This window comes from Liolophura sinensis, chromosome 1 (assembly GCF_032854445.1).
Source record: "Liolophura sinensis isolate JHLJ2023 chromosome 1, CUHK_Ljap_v2, whole genome shotgun sequence".
NCBI classification, from domain to species: domain Eukaryota; kingdom Metazoa; phylum Mollusca; class Polyplacophora; order Chitonida; family Chitonidae; genus Liolophura; species Liolophura sinensis.
In genome coordinates this window covers 24,309,232-24,320,362 of record NC_088295.1, presented here as the reverse complement: position 1 = coordinate 24,320,362, position 11,131 = coordinate 24,309,232, and the positions used below count along the sequence as shown (strand labels likewise).

The 11,131-nt window shown below is 39.1% G+C and overlaps 1 protein-coding gene across 1 annotated transcript in view; it reads right to left on the bottom strand.

The window, feature by feature from the left end:
- Nucleotides 1–3,883: 3,883 nt before the first annotated feature.
- The window catches only part of LOC135478740 (ubiquitin conjugation factor E4 A-like), a 33,270-nt gene continuing 26,022 nt past the window's right edge, over nt 3,884–11,131 (bottom strand). Inside the window, exons 16-19 of the mRNA XM_064758647.1 lie at nt 10,254–10,505; nt 8,328–8,579; nt 6,899–7,056; nt 3,884–6,573 (exon numbers count right to left, since the gene is read on the bottom strand). Coding sequence (XP_064614717.1) covers nt 6,459–6,573; nt 6,899–7,056; nt 8,328–8,579; nt 10,254–10,505 — 777 coding nt within the window. The 3' untranslated portion in view covers nt 3,884–6,458. The remainder of the gene's footprint in view (nt 6,574–6,898; nt 7,057–8,327; nt 8,580–10,253; nt 10,506–11,131) is intronic.

Sequence of the window (11,131 nt, the reverse complement as noted above, 5' to 3'; positions counted from 1 at the left end):
TAACAAAATAAAAAAATAAATACATCCGCCCAGCTTTGTAGAAAAGCCATCTGCAATGCACATAAAGCCCAGTGTCCCACATACCAAATCCGTGCTAATTGCCATCTATAAACCAAAAGAGCGTCGTGTATTAAAAGTGTTATTTTGTTAAATTAAATACCCTTTGAGTAATATGTATCATTGCCATGTGTCAACCACTGTGTCTGTGTACAGGTATAAAGCACAATTTTTATAAATTTCGGAGTGCCGCCTCTGCACACCTCAGTGTTCCGGCCCAAAGCCGAAATGTGCCGGAATTAAGACTGTGTCGTGCGCGGCACAGAGCGTGCGAAAAATGTACCGGAATTTAGAATGTGTGCAGCTAAGGGAACAAAACGTGTGAAAGGGTGTGCCGAAATTAAGAATGTCTGCCCGTAACACACAGAGTGCGAAGGCTGTAGCAGAAATAAAATTTATATTGTTTCCAGCAACACTGAGCTTGCCTATAGCGACACACAGCATGCCACAGTTGTGTGTCTGACTTAAAGACTGACCTTGAAGGCGTGGATTTCCAAAGGACACATGGATGGACGTGGCTACTGAGAACTAATTTAATTTAATTCTTTATTTGTTTACTGAGGATATCCCACAACCCATGAGTCACTAGGGAGTCTCCTCAAACTTATATACATCATACATTTATATAATCAAAACTTGATAGTGAAGAATAAAATATTTACAATATTTACAATACACATAGGCATCCAATTCTGCACACACTCATATACTTCATTAAGTACCGATTATATAACAGATTTAAGAATGGGTTTCAGTCTTAGCACTTTGTACCTTAAAAGGAGCTTGTTTGAACTACTTGGTGAGTACGATGGATAAATCTTCGAGTATCTTGAATGAATTTGTGCACAGAACAGAATATGGTTTTATTGTCTTCAAGAGATAGGTCATTTGATCCAAAAAGTAAAATATTTGAGATATGTTTTGAGCAATGCGGAAGGAAAATAGATAAGTGAGCATTTGGAGAAATCGTTTTAGTAAACCTGTCGAACATGTGCTTCCTCTGAGCGGCATATGCGGGACATTCAATACGAAAATGATGAGAATTTTCACATTTGTAATTACATTTATGACAAGACTGGTCATCTGAAAGGACATTGGTAAATAAGTCTGCGTGAAGAGCGCTCAGTCCCATCCACATCCTACAATGCAGTATCGAGGAAAATGTTACAAAAGAATCGTACAGTACGGAAATAGTAGTGCTGTCAAAAAAACTAGGTTTAAGATAAGATTTAAGATTTAAGCTTTTCTAGAGAGTCGTGACGAAAGTGGAGAGGTATTGAATTCCAATCTTTAATTGTTTGGGGAATAAATGACGACATGTACAACTGGATACGACCTTTGGGAAGACGGATGTTGTGCTTATTTCGTAGATTGTATGTACTGACGACAGCTTCATTTCCGCATGGTAGTAATTTTTTCAAATAAGGAGGCGATAGCCCATTTATAATTTTATGGAAAAGAAGAATTCTGTGGGATCTACGTCTCACAAAAAGCGGTTCCCATCTTAGTTCATTTAATAATTTACTATACGATGTCCGACGTAGGCCCCCAGAACAGAGAAGAGCAGCTCTTCGCTGAATTGTTTCAAGTTTTTGAGACAACACTATACCGCAATTGTCAAACAGGATCTCACCATATTCGATGGTAGATCTTATTTGACTGAAGTATAGAGTTTTCAAACATTTTCGGGTAAGGCATTTCTTACATCGGTTGAGAATACTCAGTTTTTTGTTACATTTATTAATTAAGTTTCTAATAAACTGTCTTAAGAGCATTGAATGTGACACACCATTGATTTGCCCACGATGCTAACTTGCTAAGGTCACGGTTCAGTCTAGTTTCTGAGACTGGTAAATCTTTAATTTCTTCTAACAAGGATGTGTCGTCAGCAAATATATTTATGTCACATTCAATATTAGTATTTATATCATTTATGAAGATAAGAAACAACAAAGGACCAACTAAACAGGGGTACTAAACCACAGACTGGTTTGGCTTTAGCATCGTGGTAGCCTGTCCTAATATTTGGGTGTACACGGTTAGAAGATTCAAACTCAAACCAATCAGGAGCTGTTTACAAGTAGAGGTCTCTTGTGCAGAATGCACAAAACAATACATACAAAAGATTCAAACATCTAAACCATGCTGGAACTCAACCGGGCTCTGCCCACTGTCCTCTCACCACAATGCTGACCGCTCTCGTATAAGTGAAATATTCTTGAGTACGGTGTAAAACATCAATCAAATAAATAAATAAAAGCTCATCCCCATTTGAAAACCCTGCTTGCAGCAACTTTGCCGCAACCTTTCTGTTCGCCGCAATGTTTGCTATTAAGGATATGGTCAGTCACAGTGACCAGTGCCTACTTAAAACTGCTGTGGTCAGTGTCTCCTCAGTAAAACTGCTCAGTGCTAGTGTTCACAGTGGCCAGTGTCACCACCTCACAACTGCTCAGGGCTGTGTTCACAGCGGCCGGTGTCACCACCTCACAACTGCTCAGGGCTGTGTGTTCACAGTGACCAGTGTCTACTTAAAAATTGCTCAGTGCTGTGTGTTCACAGTGGTCAGTGTCTCCTCAGTAAAACTGATCAGCGCGGTGTGTTCACAGTGACCAGTGTCTACTTAAAACTGCTCAGTGCTGTGTGTTCACAGTGGTCAGTGTCTCCTCAGTAAAACTGATCAGCGCGGTGTGTTCACAGTGACCAGTGTCTACTTAAAACTGCTTAGTGCGGTGTTCACAGTGGTCAGTGTCTCCTCAGTAAAACTGCTCAGAGCTGTGTGTTCACAGTGGTCAGTGTCTCCTCAGTACAACTGATCAGTGCTGTGTGTTCACAGTGGCCGGTGTCACCACCTCGCAACTGCTCAGTGCTGTGTACTTGCAGTAATCAGTCTCTTCAGTAAAACTGGCCAGTGTCTTTGCCACGTGAGTCACGGTTGTTGCAGATTAGAAGGCATTGCCTCCTGAATTAAAACTAGAACATTTTGTTTGATGACAAACAATAAAGCACCCACTGTTTTGATGCTTTATTGTTAATCTAATATGAAAAATAATGGGAAAATTAAACCTCTAACTTTCACAATCTGTGGCATTATAACAATACCTAAAGAAAAATACATGTAGGAATGCATGTAAAAAAATCTCTGGGAAAAGTAAGAAACTTTGAACAAAGCAATTTTCCTTTCAAATATTTCAACTTCTGCATGACCTTTAATTTTACATTAATGTTCATCAACTTGAGCAACCTCAGTGTAAAGATGATACATTATCAACTTTAACAGAATTTCCAATAACGATTTACCTCAAATTTGGTAACAAAATCTTTAGCACATGCATGACCTTTCAATAACCTAGACCTGTGACCTCAGTATGGCCTGCATGAATCAAATTCCCTGTGTACCTATGCCACACACTGTAAATGAAAATCAGTAATTTCCAAAACAAAACGTGTTAAATCCCAACAAGAGGTATAAATAAGAAGTAATGAGGGAAAAAAGAACAACAAGTACAGTACACTGGATATGACAGTTAGTTATATTTAAAATCTCTGTGGTTTTGGTTCTTTATGATAATGTATCATAACTGTGCATCAGCAACAACAACAGCACTTTAAAAACTTCAACAGAATTCTGATACAAAACCACGCTTGTATTTGTCAATAGTAAATCTAGTGACTGTTTACCTTAATCGCTACAAAAGACCTTCTCCAGACTTGGAGCTTGGAGCGCCGCACTTAGCGACACACGAGTACCCAAGAGTTGATATGCATTCCAGCATTCCAGAATGAATGACTTGGGTTTAATGCCATTACAATCGTGGCATTTCGGCCATATTGTGGCAATGACATGTTAAAAGCAGGAAATGGTTTGAAACACTAGGAAAAATATCACTTCCTCAGGTAACCTGCTTGAAATCTTTTTCACCCTATCAAGTACCTTGTCAAACTTCTTGAAACTAAAGCCATGATGCATACATATCGCATATTCAAGAACTTGAAGAGACCACAACTACGCAACCTCCAGAAGTCCACACCAACATCACATACAATGTACATCAGAATCACAGTTAAAAATTAAATATACACATTTATATGTATATATGTACAGATACGTATCTTTCAATATACATTAAAATGAACACAGACCATTAATACATTTCTCTTATTAAACCATATGCACACAAATTCAACTTTAAGACTGTAACACATGTAGTGATAAAAATATTCCCTTGTAAGCCCAGCAAGTGGGGTAAGGTATAACTTTGTTTTAATCATCATTGTTCAACCTCTCATCAACATAATTTAAATGGAAGTATATCCTGATACCAGATGTAGCCTGATGCTGAGATGAGAATCAAGGACATTATAAACAATACCCAACGTGCTCAACATTGTCTGATCATCACAAGAACATCAATATCGTCCAATAAAAACACAATATTCTTGCTTTGCTGCTGCCACAGGCTTTTGTCGATGTTCACATAATTGTGTGCTCATAGCTTTAAAAAGGACAATGTATTCATAGATGAAATCACATCTAATTATTATTACACAGGACTGGGAATTGCTGGCATTTTTTGTGCAGTATGGTAATTCAGATTGTAAATTGACCTACTGAAATGAATTGACTTAACCCTAGCGAAGGGTCTCTCATACTGTATTGACTGCTGATGGGGAATAGTGGAATACATCAGGATTTTAAAACCAACACTAGCATCATGAGAAACCCAACAGATCTTACACATATGAAAGGCAACATGATGTTCATTTACAGCAGTTGTAACAAATCATATCAGAGATCCAGTACCTACATTATTAATGTACATTTATTTCAGCTCACATTTGCCTGATTAATTTGAGTGCACAGTCAGCAACAGAAGATGAATTCCCTCCTGGTCTCTCCACACAACTTGTGACGCACATCCTCATACTCAGCTGGATTCTGAAATACATGTACTAGAAGCTGCATGTTGTTACATGTATACTGTTCACAGAACTGTACTTGTGAACTCCTTCAAGTTATTTGAACTTTGATGAATGTGGAGCAGACCTCAATCTTAGATCAGAGAAAAAGAAATATCTTAGTCAGAGAAAAAGTGTATTAACTGATAATGGATTATTAATAAAGATGCACTGGTCTGTCCCAGTTGTCAGGTTCCTCAAGTCCACTCTGTTAACAAATCAGTGAGAAAACAGAGCATAGAGGACATTATAGGTGAAAACAGTTTGTAATGCTCTGTGTGAGGATAGTACAAACTCGCTATTCTGCATGTGAATTTGACGATGCCACTGGTTTAGAATTCCTCAAAATGCTGTGGTGTCATCCCAGTCAATAGACATTTATATGAATACAAGAGTCCTATCACGATGCACATCTGAGATGCACATCACAAACCAGCTGTGACTATACAGGGTTTCTCTTCAACCAGGAGAAAGTCCTCAGAATGTACATCTCATATACAGAACAGGATTCCAATCGACTTATTTATTACCTAACTGGGTGCTCAACACATTTTGAAAGAGTTTTTCACTGATACAAGAGCTGCCAGATTTATGGGTAACTTCAATCACAGCCTCATTTACATATAACTACCTGTATCATGGTAAGAAACTGTATTTATGGCTGTCCTTTGATTTTCTCCACAATATCTCTGCAAATGTAGGCAATGGTTAAGGAGCCACCTACATGTAGCTAGGGGCCACTTACATGTACATGTAGCTAGGGGCCACTTACATGTATTAGGGGCCACTTATATGTGGCTAGATCCAGAATCTCTGTAAATCTAAAGTACCATGGATCAGCTCTCAGAGCCCAACTTTGACCATTTGCCATCAAATATAGCCAGTAATATAGGGACAAAAGACTGGCGAATTTTATTTAAAAAAATGAACATATATGTTTCATAATACAATGTTAAGCCGCACCTTTCTGCCATTAACACAATGCTTTCAATGAAACACACTAACGAAAACACAAGACTAAGTCAAAATGATCCAAATGGCACTGCGTTCTTCACAAATATCATGCCCCTATAATTGCTTTATATGACTAGTCAATTAAATCGAGCATCTAACTTTTAAACTCAGAGCCATGAGTAGATTTCTCCTTTACCTTTTCCACCTCTTCCAACATTCTCATTTTATCAGGTTACTTTTTCACCTCCTTAGGTCCTTCTTATCTGACGGAAAATTATGATGGAATGATGGAAAATTAATGAATTCCAAAATTCTTAGAGTATATTGATGTGCTAATCTATAATATTGGGCTGAGTGTTGTCATTTCCCCGTGACCTGGACCTTCTGTTTGCACATAAACACAGCTTATCTTCGATCCTCAACTTGTTATTATCCCTGACCAGTAATCCTGGACAACAACTCTTTCCATACAGATGTCGGAACTATTCTCATGTAGACTTGCCCTTACTCTCAACCCACGACAGTATTCTTTCCTTAAGCTCTGTCTCTGGGATGACCATATCCATTGTCAAAGGCTGTCTGTTGAATGGGTCTGTCTGGTCACTGAAGTGAAAACACAATTCAGCATCAAAGCAGTTTAAATACAGTCTACATGTATCTGTACTTACAGGAATTAGAACTTTGGTGAAGATTATTGGGATTTTTTTTTTCAGTTAGCCCTGGACAATCCACTGGGCATTCACTGGCTGTTGACCACGAATTCACAGTTCCCCCTTACATCACTGGCGATTACTGTACCCCAAGTGTTATTAAAGAATCACAGCAGTTATCTCCCCTTAATATATATATATATATATATATATATATATATATATATATATATATATATATATATCTGCCAGTACTTATTTCTCCTGGTTACACCAACCTAAGGATGTGTCTGGCTATAACAGAGCGGTCCACAATCTGTTTGGAAGTGGGCAGGGAGACAGGGTCCTTCATTAGTGTGCCCATGATGGGGTCAAGGAACTCCTCTGGGGCGTGGGCAACCAGATCCTCCTCTTCCTGCTGCTTCTCACTCAGAGCCTTGACACAGACAGACAGACAGTATGAGTAGACAACACCATTAAGGCTGAAGCTGCCACCAATACATGTTGGTCTTGTATAATGTTGCCTAGTGTTTGGATGGGCTGAAACTTGTACATGTATGGATGTGTGCCATATACTGTCTGGGTTTGTAGCACAGCATCTGGGTGTCTAAATATTGCCTGAGAATGCTGTATTAATGTTTGCTGAATATTATTTGGACGTGCAGTCATCATTTTTGGGTGTGCTAGCATTGGTAGATGTGTATGAGAAACATTGTAGTTTGATGTAAAACATAATATGTGACACAGTAAACACAAAGGTAAACAGTCACTAGATTTAGTTAAATTCAGACCTGTTGTTTGCATTGGATGTTGAATTTGATACTATACTTCGCACCACCTAAGGTTCAGAGCTTTGGCTACATCTATTTACAGGTAACTACTTTTTACCAGTAATTCTCAGAATTCTTATTAATGTTTCATGTCATACTCAAAATCAGTCTTATTTATGTGACATTTAGGCTTAGCACACAGCCCAGGACATTTAACCTCACCTGTGTTTCTCATTTATTTATTTGATTGGGCTGTCATGGCGTCTTTGATTCACGGATAGTCACATGATTTATACATAACACAATGTACATTATATGTACATGATTCCCATAAATAGCATACACTGTGAAGATTTATACTTATATATCACATTTTGTTCATGCCAAGGAAGGTAAAACCTTTTTTTTTTTTTTGAATTACAACAAAATGTAGCACTATTTTCATGTTTTTGAAACATTAGCTTGAGTGTAAAATAATTTACATGCCAAAACGTGTGATAAACTTCTCCAAATGTTTAACACAAGACAAAATCAGTAGCCTACAGGTCCCCACTGTCTTAATATGAAACAAACTGCCAATTTCAGAACATGCTAACTTATTATAAGAGAAGGGCATGGTGGCCAGCAATAGCCATACTGGCTTATGTAGAGTGATGAAAATCAACGCCCACTGACTCACTGCTGACCTTGAGTACAGGTCAGCATGAGCCTTCCCATAAAGTTGAAAACTCTTCCAGATATGCTATTCACCAGAAATCAGGAAGGACAAGTAAAGAATGGGCACATGGAGAACATTTTAATGTTCTCACCACTTTCATGGTGTTGAACAAACATATATCTAAATTTGATATGGCACTCTAAAGTCAATGCGTAAACACACCTGAAGATTGCCATACATTGGGTAAATGCTTTAGGTTTATAACCACAGATGTCTTACATTGATTTTCTCCTCTAGGGCCAGGAAGTCACCAATAATCTCTGGAGGTCGGCCAATTTTCTGTAAGACAATGACGGCCTTTGGGAAAAGGTCAGGGGAGAATGATCGTCCATCAGCAGAGACAGCCGCACAAAAGTCATCATTCTCACCCAGGTTTATGTACATCTGTGTGATGTCAGAGACTATCTGATGAGGCTTGAACTCGTACTCATTCTTGTCCTTCACAGCAAAGTTCTTCTGCTTTGGGCCAACCTGTCATCAAACAAAATAAACAGACTAACATATATAGTGTAACACTTTAGGAGTTCATTCCTTCAGCAAAAAATCCTACATCTGTCAGAAATCCGACATCTGTCAGATATACTAAAGGGCTTCATAATGACAGTGAAACTGTTTCCAAATGTATCCAATAAGCACTGCACTAGTTCAATGAATTATCAATTATGATTAACTTCACCAAAAGTATATACAACGAATGAGTGCAAATTAAATAATTTATAACATGCACAGTAAAATTAATACTACCCAGGTTCACTGTTCAGAATGATCGTGACAAGTTCAGGTGTTTGTCACAGTTTGAGATTTGTGTTTGTGACGTTGCATCCATGACATGTTTTTGTGATGTCGCACCACTCCAACAGCACTGTCTGCAGTGCACATGGCTTTGTGATGTCGCACCACTCCAACAGCACTTTCTGCGGTGCACATGGCTTTGTGATGTCGCACCACTCCAACAGCACTGTCTGCGGTGCACATGGCTTTGTGATGTTGCACCACTCCAACAGCACTGTCTGCGGTGCACATGGCTTTGTGATATCGCACCACTCCAACAGCACTTTCTGCGGTGTACATGGCTTTGTGATGTCGCACCACTCCAACAGCACTGTCTGCAGTGCACATGTTTTTGTGATGTCGCACCACTCCAACAGCAATGTCTGCAGTGCACATGGCTTTGTGATGTCGCACCACTCCAACAGCACTGTCTGCAGTGCACATGGCTTTGTGATGTCGCACCACTCCAACAGCACTGTCTGCAGTGCACATGGCTTTGTAATTGCACTACTGGTAACATCCAGTTGGAGACATGTAGCAATTAGAAGACAATTCAGTGTACATGACATTCCATTATTACACTAAGTGTCTGAACGGGTGTTGTTATGAAAATAATTTCCCAATTGTCACTGAACTTGAGCATGCACAAGTTTAGGTTATAGGCAAGATGTAGATGAAGAAGTATCATGGAAATACAGGTAGGTTCAGTACTGCAGGAAGAGTTACATGGACAAAATCTGAATACATCTCCATGGAAAAGTACTGTTATACCCCCACCCTAAATGGGGATAATTATGAAAATAATTACCTGATTGCCATTACACGTAAGCATGCACAAGTTCAGTTAATAGGCCATATATATGGTGAGTTTAATAAAAATCTGTGCAGTAGTTTGGGAGGAGATGCACGGACAAAATCTGAACACATGGAAGGCCCAGTTACGTAAAGTCCTAAAATTTAACTAGTATCCACAAGTTCAGATAATAGGCAAGGTGTATGGTAAGCTTCTCAGAATCGATGCAATGGTTTGGGAGGCAATGCATGGATAAAATCGTGTCTACAGAGACAGACGGACAGACAGGGTGTTTCCAACAAAAATCCCGCACCTCACCTACCCACCTACCCATCCACCTGTTTTCAATGAAATTTCATTTATTAAATATACAGAAAAATCAGTCCATTTCCACAGCAAGGAGAAAGTATGCAGCAAATTTGGAAGAAATCCAAAATCTGTAAAATTAGAAAGTAGTCCTAAGTCTTAGTTTTTCAGAAATCTACGTCACAAGTACCACACAGAAATTCAGGCAGATTAAATAAAGATGCTCCCCACTGCTAAGTCACAAGTAAAGCTAAAGACATGTATGAGGCTCTGACCAGATGTAAAAGGAAGAAGTTCAGCATGCTGGCCACACGTTCCCGCATGACGCTGTGAGTGAAGATGGAGCGGATGTCCTCTGTCAGGAAGGTAAGTGTGTGGATGGTGCTGTTGGACATGATGTTATACACGTGGGCGAGTCTTGTGGTGGTGCGAAAGCTACTGTAGGCTGCAGCCTGCTCTTCCTGAGACAGCTGAGACCAGGCTCCACTCTCCTTCTCTTGCTGCTTCACCTTTAACTCGCTCATGTACTGTCAACAGGAAAGGACAGAATGTTGTGACTGTCGGGGAATACATACATGTTCTTCTTCGTGACTGTAGAGTGGCAGGCAAATACAATAATAGTGATTCCAAAGGAATACATATAAAGGTAACCAGTGTTCAATAAAACAAGAAAATAAAACAAGAGAAACACTGAATACTGAAACTAATTTACATACTTGGTAAACACATATTTCAGAGTAACTATGTAACAATGTACTGTAAATTGTTATACACATATACACGTACTTTAATACGAGACCGAGGTAGATCCAGGTTCAATCCTTGGTCGGGTCACACCTAAGACCTCAAAAGAGGAAGTTGTAGCTTCCTTGCTTGGCGTTCAGCATTAGGAAGTGCAACGACTGGTTGACGCATATCAGTATAATGGCTCGGATGACATACTTGCCTTCGGTAAGTTGTCTCAGTAATGCAACATTAAATAAAAGAGCAGCAGAAATCCATCCTGCAACATGCACTCTAAGGCCTCCTTCATATGAATGAACAAGAGTTCAGGTGAACACAACTTATCCCCCAACAAATGCATTTGTTTGAAATATATAAAAAAAATACCAGCAGCATTATGGTGAGTATAACCCCTGAGGGGAATCTTCAT